Source organism: Vigna unguiculata, chromosome 10, assembly GCF_037176805.1.
Source record: "Vigna unguiculata cultivar grain cowpea cultivar isolate G323 ecotype 2 chromosome 10, ASM3717680v1, whole genome shotgun sequence".
In the NCBI taxonomy this organism is placed as follows: Eukaryota; Viridiplantae; Streptophyta; class Magnoliopsida; order Fabales; family Fabaceae; genus Vigna; species Vigna unguiculata.
The window spans coordinates 31,841,237-31,866,206 of NC_140801.1; the positions used below are offsets into that span (position 1 = coordinate 31,841,237).

At 33.8% G+C, this 24,970-nt stretch overlaps 3 protein-coding genes across 13 annotated transcripts; all 3 read right to left on the reverse strand.

The window, feature by feature from the left end:
* Positions 1–2,901: 2,901 nt before the first annotated feature.
* On the reverse strand, positions 2,902–4,766 carry LOC114165368 (glycosyl hydrolase 5 family protein-like). The gene is made up of 3 exons (XM_085667858.1): positions 4,197–4,766; positions 3,451–4,060; positions 2,902–3,323 (listed from the first exon to the last, which is right to left on the reverse strand). The coding sequence occupies exons 1-3, from the start codon at positions 4,764–4,766 to the stop codon at positions 2,902–2,904; spliced, it is 1,602 nt and encodes a 533-aa protein (XP_085523984.1).
* Positions 4,767–6,199: 1,433 nt separating this feature from the next.
* Positions 6,200–14,887, reverse strand: LOC146882387 (pyrophosphate--fructose 6-phosphate 1-phosphotransferase subunit beta-like). Of its 11 annotated transcripts, none has more exons than XM_085668243.1 (10): positions 14,754–14,887; positions 13,681–14,658; positions 13,039–13,321; positions 11,724–12,111; positions 11,553–11,630; positions 7,531–7,664; positions 7,099–7,206; positions 6,872–7,000; positions 6,576–6,746; positions 6,200–6,479 (listed from the first exon to the last, which is right to left on the reverse strand). In XM_085668243.1, the coding sequence occupies exons 6-10, from the start codon at positions 7,555–7,557 to the stop codon at positions 6,348–6,350; spliced, it is 567 nt and encodes a 188-aa protein (XP_085524369.1). In that variant the 5' UTR covers positions 7,558–7,664; positions 11,553–11,630; positions 11,724–12,111; positions 13,039–13,321; positions 13,681–14,658; positions 14,754–14,887; the 3' UTR covers positions 6,200–6,347. The 11 variants fall into 11 exon arrangements, with proteins under 11 accessions (XP_085524369.1, XP_085524366.1, XP_085524368.1 ...); XM_085668240.1 differs by having other exon boundaries at positions 13,039–13,571; XM_085668242.1 differs by having other exon boundaries at positions 11,724–11,881; positions 12,050–12,111; positions 13,039–14,658.
* Positions 14,888–16,439: 1,552 nt separating this feature from the next.
* On the reverse strand, positions 16,440–24,741 carry LOC114166480 (protein NRT1/ PTR FAMILY 5.4-like). The gene is made up of 3 exons (XM_028051216.2): positions 24,420–24,741; positions 24,120–24,340; positions 16,440–18,088 (listed from the first exon to the last, which is right to left on the reverse strand). The coding sequence occupies exons 1-3, from the start codon at positions 24,523–24,525 to the stop codon at positions 16,619–16,621; spliced, it is 1,797 nt and encodes a 598-aa protein (XP_027907017.2). The 5' UTR covers positions 24,526–24,741; the 3' UTR covers positions 16,440–16,618.
* Positions 24,742–24,970: the final 229 nt, after the last annotated feature.

A 24,970-nucleotide genomic window follows, 5' to 3' on the forward strand; every position in this document is an offset into this window, starting at 1 on the left:
TCAAAACTCTCAAAAAGGTCAAATCTGTGATTAATGAATGCGTACCTTTAATTACTGGGGTCCACGCGTATTTATAGAGCATTAATTATGTCTGGTTATTCTATGGGTCGGGCTTTGGCTTGGGCTTTGGTTGTAAGTGGGCTTGGGCCCTAGCCCAGGCCCTTAGGACCTATTGAACGCTGGGGGGCTTTAATCTTACTAAGTCTGTTGGAGTAGTCGGCCTAGGTCGACTACTTTCCTTGTCGGCTTAGGTCGGTTATATGTTATCTTGTGTAGGTTATTCCTCTAGATGCTTAGGTTAGATCTGATAAGACTTAGGCTAACTCGGCCTAGGCTGAATACTTGACTGTTTTGGTATGTATGTATCGTTTACTTATTTGGTCGAGTTTGGCTAGGTGTGGTACACCAGTCCCCCAGCCTTGGCCGATATGAGTTGTCGGTCAAGGGTGATATGTGTTGGTATGCTAGCGGAGCCCGCTAGGTGTGATACAAAAAATAACAAACACAAATGAAAGGGATGAAGGATTAGTGAACTTCATTTCTAAACATGCTTAGTCTTCTTAAGCATCTGCCTCCATCCTTGGTTGGAGTCAATCCTTCATCATCTCCTTGGATAATCGATTATTTCCTCGAACTTTTGTTTTTTAGAAAACACACTAGAATAATCAATTATCATAAGTGAGAATCGATTATTGTCAAAAGTCAATTGCGGCATGGTTTAACTCGTGAATACTTGGGTTGATAGCTATGTTTGATGTGAAGTGTTATATTAAGTCACATTGGGTATGGAAACTGGTACCTAAACTACCTGAGCGTTGTTGTCTTGTATTCATTATAAGCATGCATTATTCTTAGTTGGATTTGAATGCTAGCATGGCTTTAAGTTATGGAGTATATATGAATATATAGAGGAATGGATGTATGATTCTACAAATCTGAGACATGTTGAATGTTATTCTTGTGCAATTGGTGCTTGATGTGTTTCTGTGATAATTGGAAGTGTGTTAGAATTGTTCTATTGTGCATAAAAACCAGTAAAATCAAGTTACGAATGTAGCGCCTGGCGATATGGATTGGACTGCTAGTCGATTGCTACAAAAAAGGAGTCCCTTGAGATGGTAGTGCCTAGCGGTATGGATTGGACCGCCAAGCGAAAGTTGCAAAACAGTGGGGTCTTGGAGTGAGTTGTGCTTGGCGGTGAGAGGTGACCGCAAGATGGTCTGCAACACCATTTCGCCTGTCGGCGCTTAGCCTGGGCTAGGTGAAAGTTTAGCATTTTCATAATAATATTTATTTTTTTAATTAATCTTAAAAAGTGTAGGCTTGACCGACATAACGGTTTTTCTTTTTTTAAATAAACTCATAAAATAATCATGAAAAATGAATTTTTCATTTCATACAAAAAAATGAAATAACACATGGCAGACACATGTTATCAAACGTGTCAACAACCCTAATGAAGAATTAGAACATTGTTTACCGCATATGATAAACTTTAACATCGTATAAAATTAGGGACCAAAACCGATATACTTTTGAAACTAAAGATACCAAACAACACCAACGTTTTGAGTTGGGACCATTTTCATTTTTTTGTAATACTTCGTGGACCAAAAACATATTTATCCCTTAAAATATTAATCTATAACTGAAAGTAGTAAACAATTTATTTATTTCTCAAATTTTATATTAAAAAATTGAATTTTAAGTCTGAGTTAAAAAATTTAGGTAACATGCATTATACAAAACATGTGTAAAAGTTGTTGCCTTTGCAAATGGAAACATATTCTTAATTTTTTTTGTTAGGATTCTAAGGTTCAACCTTTATTGCATATCCAAATTTTAAAATGATTTTAATAATACATAAACATGTTAAAAAAATTCGGTAACATGCATTATACATAATATGTCTAAAAATGTTGTCTTTGCAAATGACAAATTTTTTTTAAGATTTAACAACAATTTTTAAATTTTATAAAAACTAATATTCGTAGTAGTGGATCCACCGTAAAAAAAAATTACGATTGAAATCAATGTTTCAAGAATTGATCATTAAATCCATCGTACAAAGTTTATTGTTTACGTAGTTCACTCTACCAAGGATGAAAAACATGATTCACACTAAAAATTGAAAATGGGTATATTATAAACTTTAAAATTTGAAAGTACATCATATGAAAAATAAAATTATGTATATTATAATCTTACGGGTAATAGACGATAATTTTAAATGTAAAATGAAAATGAAAGTGATAAATCCTTCAAATTTATAATGACATTGTATTAAGCATTTATATTAATTTTATAATAGGTAGTCAATTTAAACTTACAAATTATATTAAAATTTACAATAAATAATCGTATGACATTCTTAAAATAATGATAACTCTCAAAATCGTTATAAAAATAATCCTAAAAACATTTTTATAAAACTTACAATAGCATCGTACAATTTGACTTCTCTATGAATTTGAAATGCCTGGAACAGTGGAGCAAACACTTCCACTCAGAATATATAAATGGTCAAGTTTTTTACTTATCAATGTTCATCACACTTAGAGCCATAGGAGATGCAAATGAAATGCTTCACAGCGAGGTAGTATATACTCCTTACTAAAGACAATAAGATATTTATTCTTTATTAATAGTGTGTAATATTTTGAAGAACAAATAGTTTTAAAATAACCTCCAACCACTTAAAGAAAATTAAATACTTATTTTATAGTTTGAGATTTAACTTATTCTAAACACAATACACCCAAACATATTAGTAAATATGGAATCAAACCATGCAAAATATAAAACAATAAAGTAAAAATATAAAAAATAAAAAATAAAAAATAAAAAATAAAATGGGTTTCTACTATACTAATCTTCGACTCTTAAACCTCTTAACCTAAGCTACACATTGGTTTGAACAAGCTGGAACCACTGGCTTTGAGGATCATCAAGACATTGAGAATCATCTTTTATGCAGATACACTTTGAAGTCACAATGGTAGATGAGTTAGAATTCTTCTGCAAGCAAAGTTGTTCCTCGTGTTGATTTATAGTTGCCAAGTGAAGTTTAGAAAGAGATACAAATTTCCAAGAATTGTTATTCCTTTCACAATCAGAAACTACAACTGGAAGCCCTTCACCAACTATTGTTAAGCACTTCTTAGTGCCATGTAAAACGATTTTAGTGGTATCTTCTCCACGAACCCATCTGCTTTTAGTCTCACAACTTCCAAGTTCAATTTCATTCTTGTCATTCACTTTAGCACATTGACCAGATAGTGGGTGGTACAAGATATTTACAATGGGGGCATTGGAGTTAGGTTCTGCATCAACAACACGCAATGTCAACATTTTTGCACATATGCTAGTAACTGATATAAGTCATCTTATGAGTGTTTTTTATTGGTGATCAATCTTAGAGTGCATGATAAGTGAACTTGAAAAGCTTACCAAGATTCTTCCTTTGCAAAAGCTGGAACTTGTCGGTGAAATTGGGATATCTAAGGTTGTGCCATGTTTCATCCATTACACCAAATGACTCATCAACTTGGACCTGGTCTTTCTTCAAATAGTAGGTACCTTGGAAAGCCCAAAATCCCCAGTCCAAATCCTTTCCAAGAAGATAAGTCTGAAGGCATGTCAAGAATCTGTTGTCTTCCACTGAAGAACCCACCTCGTTGAAGCCAAACTCTGTAAAAATCAAAGGAGCTGCATTCTTGCCCGTGGTAAGAAATCCTGCTCTGTACTCTATTGCTTTAACGTTGTTGGCACATATCCTATTTAATGGTTGCTTTGTCCATATCTCTCTCAATTTGAGGGTTCCAATTCCTGACCATGAGTACAAATGTGTCTCAAACACCATTTTCTTACCCAAGTCTATGTTCAATGGTTTTCTCCTTAAGAACTGTAACTCAGTGTCATAGTTCAAGCCTGAGATAAGCACAAGCACATTTGGGTTTGTCTTGTGAATAGCTACTGCTCCTTGGCTCATGTACCTGTACCAATCCTTCAAATTTTGGCGAGGACCATGCAGCTCGTTCCTCAAACTCATTGCCACAACCTGTTAGTAAACCACAAAAGTAATAAAAAAGTCATCTTTCCTATCCAGCAAAATAAAGTGCTAACATAATCAAAAACCAAAAAGTATCTGTCATATATATAGTTGAACCAAAAATGGAAAAAGGAAAAGTACATACAACATGGTTTCCACTAAAGTGTTTGGCTGCCAAAGTAAGGCCATGCACCCATTCCTGAGGATTGAAATGTCTATCATGGAAGAACCCATTCTCATCGTCATCATTGCAACACCATATTGGCTCACTCACATGGTTATCAAGCAACACTTTCACATTCTGAACTCCAAGTCCATGAACAACAGCATCAAAGGTCTGAACATGTGTCATGGACAACAAATAAGGGTTGTTCTTGGCAACGCCTTTGACCACTTCTGGTACATCCAAAGAGGCAAAGGTGGCACTCACATTCCCATTGCCATAGCGTGTCCACATGTAGATTGCATATGTGAGACGCATGCAGTTGAACCTGTGCTTCACAAGCTCACCAACAATGTCCTTCAAGGGTCTTTGGTCAAGACCCTCAGGGATCATTGGTTGAAGGTGGCCAGCCCAATTGGCACATACCAACTTGGCACGTTGTCCTGTGACTTCATCTATGATCCATCTGTTCTGCGTTGATAAAGGGTATGCATCGGAATGTGATGAATAGATGACTACAAGGACGACAAGAAAGACAAAACGTGAAGACATTTTGGATTTGAATGGAAAAGAACTTTGATGTGGTGAAGAGAGAATGAAAATAAATATATAGAGCTTTTAACAACAATATTAACAAAAGTTTGTCTGTCATTTGTTTTATGTTAACAAAAATTGGTTAACTCTTTATTATTCTATTATCTTCATCTTATTATTCTTGTTGAAAGACAGATATTTTTATCTTTTGTTTAGATTTTTAAAGTGTATATTTGACATTCAAACGAAGTTGTAGGTTTATGTAACAAAACCTCTACAAATATCAATATCAATAACATGTTTCTTATATTCCATTACCATCAATTGAATTGGTTAATTATTTATGTATTTGTAAGAGACTAATTATCAAAATTATAGCAATTTAATAAATATATACTTTTTAAACTTGTATAAAATTATTATTATTATTATATTTTTTCATTATAATTTAAAAAATATAATAAGAATATTTCCCCAAAAATTAGTAAATATACGAAGATATATGTATAAAATATTAGTTTATATAGAGAAATAAATTTTAGAGTGTCAACATTGAAATATTTGATAAATTATTATCTTTTATCCTCTTTCATTCATTCATCGTCATTAATAGTTATTTTCAAACATACATTATTAATTGGTACTTGTTTTCTTTCGTAAGCATGTTTAGATATCTTTATTCAAAAATCAATATCATATAGTTGGTATACATCTTATATATATATATATATATATATATATATCACTACAAGAAAAAATATTTTTAACGGAGGTTTATTTTTATATTATCCAGGGTTAAAACCTCTATTAAGTTCTTTACCCGGAGTTTCGATTTCTCCTGCCAAACCATCTCTGGAGAATGTGTTAGTAGGGGTTTTTACGAACCCCGGGAAGCACCAATCAATAACAGAGGTTTTTTATCCTCTTGTATTTAACATAGGTTTTAAAACCTCAGTTAAGTTTTGTGAGTTTAAAACCCTCGGTTAATTACCATGAATTTTGAAACCTCCGTAAAATATCGTGGATTTTGAAACCTCCATAAAATACTATAGGTTTTAGAACCTCCATAAAATAACATAGGTTTCAGAACCCCCATAAAATACCATGGGTTTCAAAACCCCCTAAAATACCCTGGACTTCAAAACCTCCGTAAAATACTATAGGTTTCAAAACCTCCGTAAAGTACCATAGATTTTTAAATTATTATTATTATATTTTTTTACTCATTTATCATTTATGTATTCATATATATTTTTTCAATAACAATTGTTTACATTTATTCTATTTTTTTAATCTATATTTAATGAAATTATACATATAGATATAAACTCATCAAATTGACAAATTTTTTATAGATAACTAAATGTATATCAAAGTATAACAAATATACGAATTCAAATTCAAATTTAAGTACAATATTAGTCAGCAAAAACTATCATGAAGTACTGCAATGGTTCTCAAAACATTAAATGATTCAATTAACTTCCACATTATATTATATTCTTCAACTATCACATGATTTTCCTCATGTACAAAACTTGTTGTATTAGTTGGCACACTTCCTTGATCAGAAACCTACAATATAAATGTGAATCATAATTACAAATGTAAACTCTGAAAAATAAAAGAAGTTATGTAAAATCCCCCTTTATATGTGCCTTGTTGCTTTCTCTTCTCCAACTCAGTTTCAACCATTTGAATAAGCATTTTCTCTGTTTCAATCTTGGCAACCTAAATGGAAAGAAATACCAGCATTGACGTTCAGTCAAATTGCATTACAGGACAAGATAAACACAACAAGCATAACACTATAACACCATTAAGCACCTGAACATTTCCATGCGGATCTCTTTCAAGCATTAATTGTTCTTGAATTGCTTTAGGTAAAAGTTCAAAAAGATTTAATGACTGATCAGTGAGTTTCTTCTTCCACAGCCCTCCCTCATCCACAGTATCATGGGCCAGAATTTCATTGAGTTCTGCAATAAGGTGTTGGACCTGCAACCAAAAAAAATATAAAAGTGACATCATTAACCTGTGCTTCCGTTTGATTGTAGAAGAACAGATCCAAAGCATCATCACACAGGGAGAAACGAATGATTATGATTAGCAAGAATAGCTACCTCTAGAATGAAATCAATTAGACCTTCAGGGATAAGAATAACTCCATAGTTATAATTATCCTCTAGAATGATTATGATATCCACAATGTAGTCAGTGACATCTTTCAGCGTCATCTTCTTGGCAGCAACCTGAAATAAGATATTTGCATGCCAAGTCAATTTTTTTATGAGAGCCTTGACGAGTCACTGATCAAACACCAGATAAAATGATAAGCTTTATTAGAAACCTCCTCTCCAATAATAGTAATGTTTGGATGAGTTTGCAAAGCACATTCCAGTGTAATGTGTGAAGCAGCACGTCCCATCAGCCGAACAACTGCATACATGTGCCATCTCTTACCCAATGTTTGAAACTCAGTACAGCAAAAATGAACAGGTACACACACAGTGCGTGAGAGAAAGACTGAGTGAGCAAAATGACTTAATAAAAGGTCATGAAATTTAAAGATTTTCTTTATCGTTGTGAATTGTGCATTTAATCACACACGTAAATCCTTTCTTTATAATCATTCAAAGCATAATATAGGGAAATGTTATAATGGCTAATAAATGATAGTGAAATCACAGTGTATAAAAATATTAGTGATCAAGGAGTATAAAACACTGAATATCAGAGTATTTAACATAAGAACTGTCAAACTATTTTCTGTGGCTTATACCTTCATTTCTGTATTGAGTTCTTGCATTCCTCTTCATCTAGGGAGACACCAAGTTGAGTTGAGTCTCAAATAGTGAAAATTCTATAAGTTCTTTAAGGCTTCTACTTGCATCAGAGTTCAGATTTGTGTATTAACTGCAAAAGGGTATTACTCGCAGATTATGGCACAAGAAATTCTTCGCTTAACAAAGTGTGGTTCAGCAAAATTAAATGCACATTACATGAGAACAAATATTACTGAGAAAGTATTATATATATCCATGCATATGAGTTTCTATAACCTAATCGGCAAAATGCATTCCCTTTGACATCAAATCTTCCATAGTAGTTGCCCAAATACGCTATCCTTTGAATTGCAGTTCAGCAGACTATTTTGACAAACAATTTATGAAACGAAGTACAGTGGAATAACCTTCAATTAATTGATCATATACACGAATGTCAAGTGAATTCAAGTAGCACAATGAATAGTTCAGAATGCTATTCCACATTTAGAGATCCAAAAACCTTTTTGTTTCTATACATGTCATGTTCAGTCATGTCATGTGACAAAAACGGGAAACCAACACTCATTCATCACAAATGCTTTTCAAGTGTGAAAAAGAAATCCATATCAACCTTTCCCAAGAACTGTTTTACAAGGTAAAAAACTACTACAGAAAAATAAAATGAATGAAAACAGAACAATTAAAAAGACCAAGTGATAGTAATAATAATACCTCTAAATTAATAAGCCGCCTATTTACTCCTAATCCATATCCCTGATGCAAATGATAACTAGGTAATGTTCCATCCAAACAAATGATATCCTTTCCCTCTCTCTGCCAAACAAAGAATGGCTGTGGTTGGAGAAGTGAAAACTGCTATCTAAAATCTCATGCTTAGTTCTCTCCACAGAAAAGTTAAAAATTACAAAACCCATTTTCCTTTCACAAAAGTTCCTCAAAACAAGGACTAAGGTCCGTGAAAAAGACCATAAGGACTATGAATCCAGGCATCACATGGTAGCCGAGGAAGGGACAGAGACAAAATCATAGGAACTAAATGATATCATAGTTAATTAAATACCAGTAAAAAAATCATCAATGCCTTTGAAAGTAGGAAGAGGTTTTGGTGAACACAGATTGAGATTAATTTTAATGTGCTCTTTAGTAGAAAGAAATGATGATGATGATTGATAATCGAAAATGAGAATTAAGCAATGTTTGGCATGTACCGAAACACTACATAGTTAAATATTGTGTGCGTTGTCCAAAGAATCTTAGATTCTCCTTGAGTGAGTTTGGAATCTCAACAATAAAATGTGATCCTGCAGTAGTAAAATTGATAGTAATTCAAGGTTGTGAAACCTTTGATCAGGAACATGTATGTAGCAGATAGATCCAAATACTCGTAGGTGTTTGGCTGATGGCTTTCTTCCACTCCAAGCTTCAATAGGAGTCTTGTCTTTGACCGCCTTAGTTGGACATCTGTTTAAAATGTAAACTGCAGTGTAGACTGCTTCAGCCCAAAAAGTGTTAGGCATACCTTTCTCTTTTAGCATTGATCTTGCCATCTCCATGACTGTGCGATTTTTTCTTTCTGATACACCGTTTTGTTGTGGAGTATATGCGACTGTGAGTTGTCTCTCTATGCCTTCATCTTCGCAGAATTTGTCAAACTCGCGAGATGTATACTCCTTTCCACGATCACTTCTAAGTACTTTTATTTGTTTTCCACTTTGCTTCTCAACAAGGGCCTTGAATTTCTTGAATATTCCAAAGACTTCTAATTTTGCCTTTAAGAAATAAACCCATGTCATTCTAGAGAAGTCATCAATGAAGAGGATGAAGTACCTATTGTTGTGATGTGAAGGCGTCCTCATTGGTCCACAAACATCAGTATGGATCAACTCTAGTAAGTCTTTTGCTCTCCATGCTTTGTCGGTCGAGAATGGTAATCGATGTTGTTTACCAAGGAGACATCCTTCGCATGATTCATTATTCTCTTTTAAGCATGGAAGATCTCTCATCATGTTTTTCTTATATAGAAGCTTTAAGGCATATGTGTTGAAGTGGCCAAATCTTTTGTTTGTTCAATCGCAGTTGCGATTGCATCATATTTTTGGGGAATAGAAATTAAAATTTTCTCAACAATTTTTTTGTCAAGAATAGTTTCCCCATAGGCTCTCATCTGACTAACTATTTCCTTTATTCTAGAATAGTAGTCTTTAATGGTCTCAGATTCTTTCATTCTTATTAATTCAAACTCTCGTCTTAGAGAATGAAGTTTAACATTGCGTACCTCATCACTTCCTTGAAACTCTTCTTGTATTGTGTTCCAAGCTTGCTTTGCGTTTGTGGCACCTATTATTCTCGGAAAGATTGTGTCATCAACTGCTTGTTGAAGAGCAAATAAAGCCCTTGAATCCTTCTGTTTGTTTTCCTTCAACTCCTTCTTCTGAGCTGCAGTAAGAGTGGAAGTGTCTTCTGGAATAGTGAATCCCTCTTCTATAATGTCCCATAAATCTTGGGAGCGAAAGAATGTCTTCATTTTGACACTCCAAAAATCATAATTTTCTCCTGTGAAAATAGGTACTGGAATTGATGATGTTTGATTGGTAGTGGCCATAGGTTGAGAAAATATTTTGGAAGTAGTATAGAATGGAGTTCTAATTTTTTTTGAAGTAGTTGAAAAGTTTATCTACGCCCAGTAGATGACCGAACGTAGCTCTGGTACCACTGATAGTAATTCAGAGTTGTGAAAGGGATAGTTGAAGGGATAGAGAAAATGTGTAGATAGTAGAGTGTGAAAGTAGTAGTTGGAGAAGTGTATTTGTAGTTGAGAGTAGTTGTATTGGATGTTGTGTTAGTTGTTCTTGATGTTACAAAATGGTAGGATACATGGGTATTTATAGACCCATAGATTATTCTAGAAACTCCTAGCTAGAACTAATGCAAATACTTCTAGATTTTTCTACATAGTTGAATGTTCTTGATTTTTCTTTTTATCCTAGGCTTTTCTCCAATACTCTAGAAGATTCTTTACATTTCAATAACTCTATCTTATATATTTTTTTAGATTCTTCTAGAATTTGCATTATACTTTAATAAAAATAATACTTCTTCCCACTTATGCCTCTGATTTGATGATGACCACTTTACCTTTAAGTACTTTAACTCAAAAGTTCAATTATTAAAACTAATTACCATGGTACCCCACCCATCATACAAAAACAAATATAGATAAGGACAAAAAAGAGGTGCATTTCCCTTGAAAAATTTATGTAATGTTTAAGTGTATGATAATATGAAAATCTGGATATGAAAATGAAAAATCTAAAATCTGGATAATATGTAATGTGAAAAATCTATAAAATCAAGAAATAGTTTTAATTAAAAGTCAAGTAATAATTTTATGATAATATGAAAATGAAATGTTATAAAAAAACATACTGGAATAGCTAAGCTAATGCTACAAGGATTTGCAGATGAAGAAAAGCACCTACTACAGAAGCATTAATCAGTAATAATGATGTTAAAAGCTTTAGTTATGATCCAGAATCAACCCATCAACCAGTTGATAAGGTAAAACAAGGTTAGCATAATTAATATACTAAGTAGTGTGCTCGTAAAAGTTTGACATACCCAGAAAATTATAACATTAAACCACATTTGAATTATAAAAGAAATATACATAACTTTTTAAATGATTATATAACTGACGGCTATAACAATTCATATACCATTGTAAATATAGGTGAAATTTATAATACACACACACATATATATATATATATATATATATATATATATATATATATATATATAAATATATATATATATATATATATATGTATATATATATATTATGTGTTTTACTTTACAAACTTTTTGATAAATATTTTAAGAAAAAAAAGAAAATAAACGTTTACACGACTTATAATGTTAATTTTCGACCATTTAATCTAGTCTCTAGAAATAAATTTATATAAATAAATATGTTTATGTTTATGTATTCAGAGATATTTGAAGGAAGACTTACGCTGTGCTTAAAACAGCTGGATGAACATTATATTTTTTGGCAAAAACAAAAAGGAACAATTCCTTGAGGTAGAGCTGCCTGCCACATGCAAGATCATGATCATGCAAACTATTTACCTTTAAATGACCTGAAAAGTAGAAAAAAAATAAAAAATATTAAAGGGTAAATGACCTGAACAATTGTGACTTTGAACAGTGTGCATCTTAATCCTATCAGAAGAGAAGCCACTGTCATGAGACTAGGTCCAACCACAAATTTCAGTAATACTGCCACCATTGTCATCCTTGGCCCGCATGCTATCATGCTCGACTGTGATGCCATAAGCACACCTAATACCAATGTCCATCAACAAATATACAAAATTTATACCCTTTAATGCAATTTTAGAATTGCATTTTGGATTTTCTCAATTATTTTCAACCTTTGTACAGATTGCGTACAAACTGCCTTTCAACCTTTCAACCTTTAATGCAATTTTAGAAATAACTTGCATTAACCTTTGTACAGATTGCGTAGAAACTGCCTTGCCAGAGTTTCAACCTCCCTTGGCCATGTAGCACTGCATAATAGTGTTTGCCTATCACTCATCCATACCCTAACTTACTTTTCTAAAATCCTTTTATCTAAAAAATACTCCGGAAAACGAGAACCACTCAATCTTGGGACTGAAGGTATATATTCTGGAATTTTAATTAACAAAACAGAGTAATTAAAGTGGACCTTCAAACAAAGCAGAAACTAACCTGTCATTTCCTCAGCATTTCATTTTCCTCTTCTAGACGCAAGAATTTATTCTCTAATTTATTTATGTATGCATGTTTATAACATTTATGGTTCAGGATTAGGATTTTTACTAAGGGAAACACTAATCAAAGAATAAAGACTCAAATAACATGAAAGACTATATCATTTTTACTAAGGATTAGCAGCTGATTTCTAAGCATAAAGTGCATCTTAGCTAGGTACTTACAAAAACCAGGGGATCTAAGACCCTTCATATCAGCAAAAGAGCAGTAAAAATTTTAAAAATAGAAATAAAAATATTGTCTGCTGCCAATTCTCTTTAATAATAATAATCTACTATATCATAGTTTATATATTATAGTTAAGTCATTAAAACCAATAATGAGTTAACACATTATGCATTGAGAATATAAAGCTAAATGAGAATATAAAAGTAACCATTTGCAAAAAGGGTCGTTGTTAACTTTAGCTTCACACATTTGTGCCAGCTAAGATAATGTTATCTTTTCTCCCAATTCTATGATTCTATTTTTATCACAGAGTATTGTTCTTAACCAATTGAACTTCTAATGGCTGGTTTTCATTTTGGATTAAGCCTTAGTGACAGGTAACTGATGGAACTACTCTTTGATTATTCCTATTAAAATAAGAGAAGTGCTTGAAGTTTATTAGACACTCGTTAAAAGTGGAATGGAGCCTACAATTTTGAAATTTGAAAATTTAGTGTTAATTCAGAACTTACTTGGATTTTGGGATGTCAGTGTTGCTGATTTAGGTGAAGGCACAGTTCCATTGATGCTTGCCAGATGTTTAGTAGTAGAGATTCATGGTAAATGCAGCATGGGATGCTATGGTGTTAGCCTCAAAACAAACACCTTCTAGTTGAGTTAGTCTGCAATTTATGCCATGCTACAGGCGTAGTCAATATTGGCTTGCAACTGATTATCAGAAACTCTTGCTTTGGGTACAAACCATCCAAAAGTGTTAGGTGCTGGAGTAAGAGTTTTTGGACTAGTTGATGGAGTCTGTGGACACAATAAAAAAAGGATGCACGTTATAAAAAGTCCTAAAGTAGCAATTTCCTCACCTACTGGCTAGACTTGGCTAAGCCAACATCGTATGCCATGGTCCAATCATTTTTGAACAACCCAGTCATAGTTTATTACAAAACTCAATGCTTCAATTGGCTTTGACATAGGCAGTGAATGAAACTCTATTCTCGTGTACTCAATGCTTCAAATGGCTTTGACACAGGTAGGGAATGAAACTCTATTCCTGTGTGGTTAAAGTAATATAGCTATAGAATTAAATTAAATGAAATAGGACCTATCAAACGAAAAGGGGAAAAACTTCCAATCACAGGCAGATGAGACCTTGAGATTACCTGCTTTATGGAGATAACTTGATTCTGCATATTGCAACAACCTACACAACACATAAACAAGAGAATTTGAGGACCAAAACCGGTTGATGGTCTGGTCCACCAAACATGGTTTGATTTCTTTTTTCACTGTGATTTACTCCTCTTATCATTCCTACGTTATAAGCATCGAAAAAGACTCGTGTTTCCTCTATCTTATAATTCCCTTCCAAACTGTCCACCACTGTCAAATCCCTTGTTAATTTGCATTTGTAGAGAAAAAGAGATTATTAGGGAATCTCCATTCCTTCCTCTCCATATCCTACCTCTAAGCCTACAAGCACCGTTGCACGTTCCCTAGATTTCTAGCTTGCCACACCAATGCACGTTCCCCATATTTCTAACTTGCCACACCAATGCCCAACCTTGTCATTTCTTTCTCCTCTGTTTAAGAGAAATATAACAAAATCAAAGCAAGAGATAACCTCTAAGCCTATTGATTAAGGAAAAATAAATCAGTACTTTAAAGTTGCATTACTAGATAACTGAATAAGGCACCCAAAATCACCTTAGAGTTACTAGATAAAACATATATAGGTAAAACATATATAGGTAAGCACATATATCATACCAATTCCAAAACTAGTATAAATTGAAAAACAAAGTATCAATATGAAAAATATATAGCACATGTGAGAGGCGTTCGGGAAGTCCTTATCAAATTCATACTGCAACGCTGCACCAGAATGCTTGTTTATTAGAGACAAGATGTTAATCCCTGCCAACTGTGCTGCCATAAGCAGTCCTCTTGAGATGGCTCGCCCTTAATCGAAATCTTCAAGTGAAACTCCACGAGTTCCTCACCGAGAAGGCGGTGGTGGTTGTGGAAAGAAATTAGTGTCAACGATTTGATCTTGGACATCTCGTTTATTGCAATTGAGATCAGAAATTGACCGGGTTTCACATTCACCACCTCCACCTTTATTGATTTGAAACCTAGATCTACGTTAAAATTCAGAAGAAAGGTAACTTTGAGCAAGACATGAAAACGAGAGTGTGAGAACAAGAATGATACCAAAGTGAAAGTAAAAACAAACCAGAAACGAGAAGGACACTAAGAACGAGAAAGGAAGAAATGAACCACGAGATCGAAAGCACATTATAATAAATATAAAACAATTCTAGCGTTTAGAAGAAACTGATAAAAATTGAAAATATTTCTGACAGTTAAAAGAAACTGACAAAAATTGAAAATATTTCTAGCGGTACATTTAACCGCTGAAAAACAATTGCTACTAATAAATATTTTTTTTTGTAGTGAAACTATGATAAAGTTAATCTGAGAAAAAAATTGATAATTAAAACGAAGAAAGACAATGAAAGATGAGGAATTAATCGATATATTTAAAATAATACAAACAATTTGTAGCGGTCAAGAAAAGTTTAAAAGAAATGAAAATAATTCTAGCGGTTTATTTAACCGCTAGAAAATAATGGCTACTAAAAATTGGTTTTTCCGTAGTGTTAGTCCCGTTGCTGTCGACAAAGTCAGTTTGGGTGGGTCGACGCGAGTTGCTGCGTACGGGATGAAGGCGAAGTTGCTGCGACGGAGACACGGTCCGACGTCAATGTAGGTTTGGAGTGAGTGCGGAGGTTTCGAGTGACTTCAACGAAGGTTTAAGTTATTGACTCATAAAAAAAAATTGTCTAAAACAAAATTAGTTATAGCATCTTTAACTTAAAAGACATTATATATTTAATAAAAAATAATATAACTTTTACATACAAAATATTTTTGTGTGTAAATTTTTTTAAATATTTTTTAAATATTTTTTTATGATATTTGTTATCTATACTGAACTTCGTATGTAATGTTTGGTAGAAAAATTTTTCATCAAAATTGATCATATTTATCTATGAAATTTTCGTAGAAAATTTATGTTTTTTTTACCCACGAATTTTTATTTTATCTACAATCAATTTTCGTAGATAAAATAAAATTATTTAAGAAAAAAATTTCATAGAAAATTTTTCGTAGATAATCTCCAATTTTCTTGTAGTGGGCGAGAGTAGAAGTGGTGGTCGACGAATGAAGAAGATTACGGTTTAAAATTAAATCTTTGTAATTTAATAAAGATTTTAAAAACCTATACTACTTTTTAGAGGTTTAACACTAAACCTTTGTCATTTAAGGGAGGTTTTAAAAACCTATACTATTTTTTAGAGGTTTAAAATTAAACCTTTGTAATTTAACGGAGGTTTTGAAAACCTACACTATTCTATAGAGGTTTAACACTAAACCTTTGGAATTTAACGGAGATTTTAAAAACCTCAATTAAGTTAATCCATTGCTAAGATTATATTAACCTTCGCTAAATAACCCCCGTTAAATACAATTTTTTTTGTAGTATATATATATATATATATAGGTCTGGTCACGATTTTGTCTTGGCAAATTAAGACATGTCCTTTTTTTTTTCATATTATAGTATATGTTCTTCTTTATTGTCTCTCATCTAGAAATGCTTTTTAGCAAGTTAATAGAATGGACAGGTTGGAGTAATAGTTCCTTCTTAAAAAAACTTTGTGTATACATAAAAAATTTCACATGACATTTAAGTATTGTCGTTATATTGTTGTTAAGAGAAGGTAAAGCTTGAGATAAAGAACTTCAAATTATTATACTCTTAAATAATGCACCTGATCCCATGTCATATTTAATTTGATGTACTTCTTTATCCCCCAGCTTCTATGGGAGCGATTCACTGTAAAAGAAATAGAGCTTTTTCAATTAAAGTGCACAATTCATTTGTGTATTTTGATTCCCATGTGGGCATAGATGAATAAAGTGTTTTGGTCGATGACATTTTCAAGAAAGTGAACATTCACTTCATATAACCAATATTACATTAAAAAAAAGTAACACTTATTTTCAGAAGATTTTTCCTGAACACTACACTTGTTATGGAAATGGGGGAGTATTTTCCTGATAGGTGTTTTCTGAGTCTGGTTGATGAGCATGATCCAATCTTTGCTCTGTGGTAACTTTCTCATCTTCGGGACACACTTCCTTGTATGCATATGTGACGGAGTAGTATGCAAAAGCCAGAAGCAGCACAGCATTCATTATCGCCAACATCAGATAGTACCTGTCCAAATGGCTAGTGTCGATTGTTTCCTTGATCCACCCACTGAAAATCAACACACTTGGTATAATCAGAAGTTTTCCACCACCAACCACCAACTCACTAAACGAATCCTCAAAACTCGACAACGATTTCGCTACATGGTCATTGAATAATCTCTCTAATCCCCCATCAACAAGTCCCTCTGTCACTCCTAGTAACAAGAACTGCGGAACCAAAGCGACTGTTGTATCCACCTTTGACGACAACCTACGAATCTCCACTTGCCATGCTATGAAGCCGCATATTACAGCACACGTAATGCCAAATCCAATCCTCATGATTGTCGCAGCTTTTCTTTCGAACATGACATAGGTAACTCTTGGTTTTTGCTTGTTTCGAAATGCAAGACTGATGAGAAAACAAGTAAAGTTTGACATGTCAGTTGCCACGGCTTTGATCAAAAATAGAATAGAGATATCGTTACCCTTTTTATTCATAACTGGTGTCAACGCACTTGCTTGTGCAACAAAGAAAGTGTTCCCAGAGGCCATGAGTAAACTATAAGGAAAAATGGTAAGGCCAAGGTAGATCATATGAACTAGGCTTTTAACATCTCTCACGTCCTTCACAGTGCAAATCTTCTTTTTCCTTTCTTGCGTCTCAAGACTCTCTCTATCATGTCTTGAATCTTCTTTTTCTTCTTCCTCTTCTTCTTTAATTATGGCTGCTTTGTCCAACCACCTGAATAGCCGTGGAACTCGTGGCAATAACCTCACTCCTTCACCACGACTATACGTATGTTGCTGCTTGTAACCCTTCCAGTAATAAGAATTCGGCGAGGTTGGATATTTTGAACTCAGTTTTCCTAAAGCTGTGCTGAAGATTCTATGGATCTTGCTTAGATCGCTTTCAACGGGTAATTCTTGGCGGCTATACCCCAAAGAACCGATGAGGAACAACAGATTAGTCGCTCCCATGAGAAGTGCAGCGAATCTGAATAGGTCCTCTAATGTTACATCATAGAAGATGAAGACAAGACAAATTGTTATGATGTATCCAACAACCAGTGGAGCGAACAGCCAGATATTAATAAAAATTGTATGTCCGAGGCTTCTCTCATTTCTGTCTTGTGTGCTTCCATCTTCTTCGCCTTGTTTCTTTGTTTTCATTTTCTCTTCCAACTGATACTCAAGGAAATTTTCTGAAAGCTTTTGACCACTTTTTCCAATTCCAAGGAAGACTATGGCTGCAAAGACCGCACCAAACGCTGAAGGTGATGTAGATGTCCATAGTAGCATTAAACCCTGACATTTAGTAACTATATTTAGAAACCCTATATATCAAACATCTTATCTACACCCGTTTAAAAACTCTGATATCTCTTTTACTTTCACATAATTTATCATACTTATATTGTCTATTTATTTTAGGTATCATGTTGCATTGGTCGTCCCATTGACAGGTTTTTTTGCTTCGTGTCAGGTGTTGAGTAGAAGGCATCTTATGTGGGAAAGAAAATGAATACTATAATTTTTCAATTGATACCAACTTTTAGAAGTTAAAAAAAGAAAAATTGAAAAGTTGAGATTAGGCTCTCATCTTTTCCAATTTGCATTTTCACTCTTTGGATCTAAATACTACAACAAAATGTCTCATTAGTAATTAATTTTAATGATCAAAAGTTGTTAGTCAGTATAATGACTAATTTAGATACTAATTTACAAAGTAAAAAATTATTGCTTACTAAAATAGTCACTATTATGAATAAAAAATTATAATTAACTATTAAATTGGTTTTTAAAATTAGTTATCATGATTTTGGCTACCAAAGGAAATTAGTCACTAAAAATTATCTACCAAACTTTTGGCTACTAAAATGACTTAGTTACTAAATTGGTCTCCAATTAATTAGTGACAAAATTAGTGACCATTTATATTTTTGTATTTATAATAAGGACTATTTTAGTAACCAATAATTTTTAATTTATAAATTGGTATCTAATTGGTCACTATAGTGACAAACAACTTTTGATCACTAAAATTGGTTACTAATAAAGCATTTTCTTATAGTGAAATGAGTGTTTAGTATTAATCAAAGAATCTTAAATGTTTTATCAAATATTTTTTTCCTTTGTTATGTACTTCCCCTTGCTTTTCTTTATCTTCTTTATTTGGTGTGTGTGTTATGTGACAAGTGTGTGTTTGTGTGTGCCTAAATAATTTGGAGTTGTATCTCCATAAAAGTGGTATCAGTGCCAGGTTTTTTTAGGAACCTACTGCAAGGAAGAAAACATCATTGAGTGTGTGCGTGTGTGTGTGTGTGTGTGTGCCTGCTATGAGTGTGCAAAACATGTGCAATTATTTGTGTACAATAAATCTACCATTAGTCTTTCCAAGATAGGAGCAAGCATATAGAAACCAAACTCCACTTCTTGAGGGATCAAGTCAAGAAAGGGAGAATTGAACTAGTGCATTCTGGTACTAAAGAGCAAGTTGTTGATGTTTTTACTAAGTCCTTTAAGTAGTCCAGATTTGAGAAACTAAGGGAGCTTTTGGGACTAAGGTGTATTGATTCTTTGATTAAGAGGGAGTGTTGAGTATTAATCAAAGAATCATAAATGTTTTATTAAAACAATTCTTTTGTTATGTACTGTTATATAAAACAGTAGTAATAACTATCATGTGGACAGTTGTGAAAACCTTTAATATCATTTTTATATGTGAGTTTCTAATGAGAATATAATTGTTCCCCTTGCTTTTCTCTGTCTTCTCTATTTGGTGTGTGTTTTGTGAAAAGTGTGTGTTTGTGTGTGCCCAAATCATTTGGAGTTGTATCTCCAACAATGAGTTTGGTCTTGTTTTGTAGGTGAAACCTGATGACATATGTTCACAAGTTGGTTTATGTTTTGCCAAAAGAGTTGATCTAAAGGTCAAAAAGTCTATGGCCCTTGTATATACATATTTTTAATTTCTAGTTCTCTTGCATTGCTTTTCGACCGTATTTGTTTCATTGCTAGTTAATTTGGTAATACTTTGAAGATATTTGATGAATGTTTGATACTTCTTTCTGGTAATACTTATTTTGTTATCAACTCATGAGCTTGAAGCTTGAGGGATCAATAGGTTAAATAGTTTGTTAAGCATATTATCTGGAATTTCCTCAAGCCATTTGTTCTTGAAGTTCTACAAGGCCATATACATGGTGCATTAGAAAGGATGTGTACATGTTGTATATAGATGTTGTCTTCAAGTTTACCATAAAAAGGGCCCTCAAGCATTACCAATTTTCAACCTTAATAAGTAATCATTGTAAATCTATAATTTTGTAGAAATATTGCACACTTGAAATCATTTGGAGCATGTCAATTTGTGCTATTCTACGTTCATTACAATTTTCGGATGGGTGGCTGAAAGTGAAATCTATAATTAGTTCCAGTATGTAAAGGGAATTTTCAACAACCTCGTCTGTTTCATTGTCTACCTCCTTATTTTGCAACAAACAAATGTTCATCAATTAATGCATTCAATTGTTCTGATAAGATAGTTTTATATGTCTCATTACTTACCAAAGTTTTACTTAAGTTATTTTCCCGGTGATTTCTTATTATTTACACTATGATTTGTTTTTAGAAGATCTTAAGCAAGAGGTAAAGATATTGAAAGATCTTCTAGGCCATGAAAATGTGATTTAGCTTTGTAACACTCTTGAGGATGACGATTCATATGTTTGTATAATTAGGGAGTAGGTTGCTTTAAAAAGGATAAGGAAGAAGCTTAACCAGATCGTGATATCTACTATAATGTATTTTATTGACAATTTTTTGTCTATGGATATTTACCGATGGATCCTTCCATTAGTAACTGATGGAGCTTGGCCGAGACATGTGAGCTCCAAGTGCAGCAGAAATGATGGAGGAAGCATGGAGTAGTGGGAGGCAAGTTTGTAGGCTCTTGCTTGCAATGGATAGGTGAAAGAGTGAGTGATTTAGAATTGGCTCTAGCTTAGGAAGGAGGCTCGAGGCAAAGAGAGTAAACTCTCTAAAAGATGACTATCAAGTGGCAATAGTGAGGAATGTTCTTAACTCATTGGCTTCTATTGCACAAAACTTTAAGAGTGTTACAAATGAGTGAATTTTTGGCTTTTATATGAAGCCACTTCTGGTTTACCAAGATCTTAGTCATTTCACCTCTGTACTTTGATTAAGAGTTCAAAAGGCAAGGATTAGGTTTTTTTTGTGAATAGGTCCCTTAAACTAACCTATCCATGGGATAAACCCTCTGAGTTTCTTTCCTAGTCCTTATTGAAAGAAAATATTTGTGAGATCGATAGAGACAACGAGGCCAAGGGAAGAGAGCCATTCTTTCTAAGAGAACGGGAATACGGAATGGACCGACAGATAGAGACAAAAGAGCAACTACAGTAGCGACAGATTCCTCCTCTACCCTCTTCTGATCCTTCGATGAACTCGGCTATTGCTGAAAGTTCACTTCAATAAATAAGACTGTGAAAGACTTCTCGATTCACTAGCACAGCTCTTCTTCCGCTTTTTTCTGACCTTGAGTTGAGGAAACTGGCTAGGACAAACTCTCCTTCACTCAAATGAAAGGATGGGAAATGAAAAAGGAATAGAAGTAGGCAAAGAAGCTCTTAGCAAGAAGGAAAGGCTTCCAGTTGCTATTGAATCCGGAATAAGGCAATCCTTATTAGAATATGCCAACATAAGCATAAGACAGCAAAGTGGATGCATCGAAGATTGCTCTTAGAAGGATATACACATGATAAAGGAGAGCCATTGGATGGAGTGGGCCTTGATCTTGGCCGTTGGTGAAAGCTTGGAGAAGAAGGCAATGTCGTGCCCCTTGGATCTTGGCTTGAAGAACAAGAAGTGTTCTTGGCCTTTGGATGTGATGACCAACCTTAGTTAAACCATGAAGAAAAGGGCATCCTTGCCTTGCCTTGTCTTTGGTAGTCTCGGCCATGCATGAAAAGAAATGGGCCAAGCCCAATTTGAAACCCCATCCTATGTTCCTTTCATGTCTTATGTATTATTGGAAAGTAAGGCCTAAATTGTTCTTAGGGCACCAAGTTGTACTTCACAAGTCTGGTGGGCGGTCTCGATGTTGGGATGTCAGAAGAATCTTCTAGCTCCGAGGGACTCTGGTCACGGCGCAGGTGTGCCTGCAAAAGACACTCTGATGCCAAAGTCAGTGCTGGTGATGTTAGTGGTTTCAGAGAATATTTAATGCGTAATCAATGCATAGAACAATGTGCTATTTATACCTTTTTTACTTGTGGGTCCTACCTGACATGGGCATTCTGACCCAATATTTCTTTTCTAGTCATTTTCAGATCCAATCGTGAGGAGGGAATCTACTAAAAGGTCCTTTGGGGTTGGCGGTATTCGATATTCGGTCATGAAGATCTTTGTAGGTGGGCATTTCTTGCCAGTCTTGATTGTCTAGATGGTGATTGGGCTCGGGCTGCTTGGCTTTGGCCTTTAGTGTATATCGAACAATCTGGAGGAGGGGACTTGGTGTAGGGTAGGTGGCTTTTGGGAGCTGTTGGCGACCGTGCATTGCGGATGGGGACGTCTGGAAGAGTGCGCAGCCCAAAGGGTCGTTGGTGGCCGCATACTTTGGGGGGGCATCCTTCAGTATAAGGTATGCGGCCCGGAGTGTACCTGGTGGTTGCATACTATAGAAGAGGATGTCTAGTGGAGGGTATCCAGCACAGGGTATGTTGTGATTAGGTTTGCTGAGGTCGTATACTTAGGTATGGTTGGGACATTAACCTCCTAGTCTTGAGGAGAGAAATGACGTATAGACTTAGAGGTGCCGAGACCGTATACTTAGGTATGGTTGGGATATAAACATTAGCCCAAAATAAATTCTATTCTACTGCAATTACATGTAATCCTTCATATCTTGGTGATTTCCTTAGCCCATGTGAATAATGTGTGGAAGCTTTGGTCTTGATGGTAATTTAGAGGAATACCCATTTGAATCTTTCTCATCACAGACCTTGTTGTTGGGCCTCTCAATGGGCTTCCACTGGATGTTTGTCTTGAAGGATCATGTATGCTTGGTGGGATCACATCAATAATTATCGACAATAAATTACTGACGAATATTCTCTGAGCTATTGGAAAATTTCAGTGACCATTTTTTTCCTATCGGTAGGTCGTCATTAATTTTGATTTATTGACTGATTTTAAGCGTTATCGATGAATTTTGACTGTCGATAATATTTTCCATTAAGGTTCATGTAAAGACTAGTCAAATACAGTTTGGAGGAACACAGAGAATTTTAAAATATCTCCAAGACACAAGAGAGTTTGGTATATGGTACAAAACTATGAGAAACTCAAGATTGGATGGCTATACTAGTGGTGATTGGATAAAAATGTTCAAAGAAAAGTACATGGTAGCTAGAAAAAGTACACGTCCAGCAATACAACTTAGAAGAGTACTCAAAAAAATGAGAGAAAAAATAATATAACTCTATTAGCATCTACTACTTCAACAAATTAGCTATATAGAATGGCATACAAATTAGCTATATAGAATGGCATAGAATACATTCAGCTATTAGAAAACAAAGCACACAATGTTTAAATATAACTTGATCACTGTAAGAAAAACTCGTATTATCGACAAACACAATATATAGATAATAGCAAAAATTCCTTGAAAAATCAAATTTACCGATCGATTAATGACAACCAAACTTATCGACAATAAATTTGAATTTTCTATTTTTCTGATAAAAGTTCATCAATAATTTAAAAGTTCTTGTAATGGGCAAAGAGTCAAAATATAAAAAAAAAATTAAACTTGAGTGATGCAAGAGATAAAGTTGCAAACATACAAGACAAAAAATCAGGTTGCAAACATGCAAGACAAAAGATGAAGTTGCAAACATACAAGACACTACAAAAGTCCAATTTGACCATTTGCTATTTACGTTTGGAGTTGCTGAAATTTACACTAAGGAGAAGTGTCAAATTTATGAATCTCTAAAAATTACAAAGAAAAATTTAGAAATTAAGAGATTATACTGTGTATGAAAACAATAGATAAATCTTGTGTATACAAGTCTAGATTATTCTAAAGATTAAAAAAAATAAAATTATCTAAAACAAGTGATGGATTAAAATTATAAATCAGCAATAACACTTAATTTGACTACAGAAAAAAACAATATAAATTTATCCAGGTACCAGTCATCTTCAAAACTATCTTCTAAAAACTTATATTTAACATATTACTCACCCTACTAAATTTCTTTTATCTCCTCAAATTCTAAAAATAATACACAACTAAGAATTTATGTACCTCGATGGAAGCTGCAGCACAAAATGTGATCATAGTGAAAGAACCGGTATATGTTTGCGAGATTAGAGAAACAACAACAAAAAAGAGAGATGATAAAGCATCTTGCAGATTTGTGACAATAGCAGCTATCCGTTGATTCTGCACTTCGAGTGCATTTGTGAGATAATCCATCATTATTGCCAACACCGCGATCTCCATAAATGTGTAGCTTACAACCAATGCTGAAAATAAATAGGGGGACAAAGAGTTAACTTGAATTCTACTTCCCATAAATAAAACAGCACAATTAGTTATAATTACCAGCAATGAAAGTTAAGGCCTCATAACGGTGGATTAGATAACGAATTCGAGCTTTTAATGACAAAATTTTCTTCTCAAAAGTAGACGAGTTTTCTTGCCGCGCCATGATGATGTTTGATGCAAAAACAGAACACTCACTTAAACTAATTTAATAACAGAAGCATAGAATTCAATGTGAACTTCTGGAACAAGGGAAGTTTTCTTCTGTTGTTTGAAACAGCAACAAGGGAAGTTCATGGAAGAAGGGTTTTGGATGGTTTTTTGATGACTTTTGGTTCGACAAAAAGATGTACTAATAGTATTAAGAAGACTCAAACAGAGAAGAGAAAGAATGTAATAAATAAATGGTGTGATGAAAAATACAGAGTACAATGAGAAAAAAAAAAAGACAGAAATGAGACAAAAGAGATAGAACAAATATTAAATATTTGTTTTCTATAGAGGTGATAAATGCGAAGACTTATAAGTCAATTTTTTAGATACATGACTATTTGCTTAGTTAAACAATGTGCAACATGCATTATTGTAACTTTAAGCATCTTAAGTGTGGT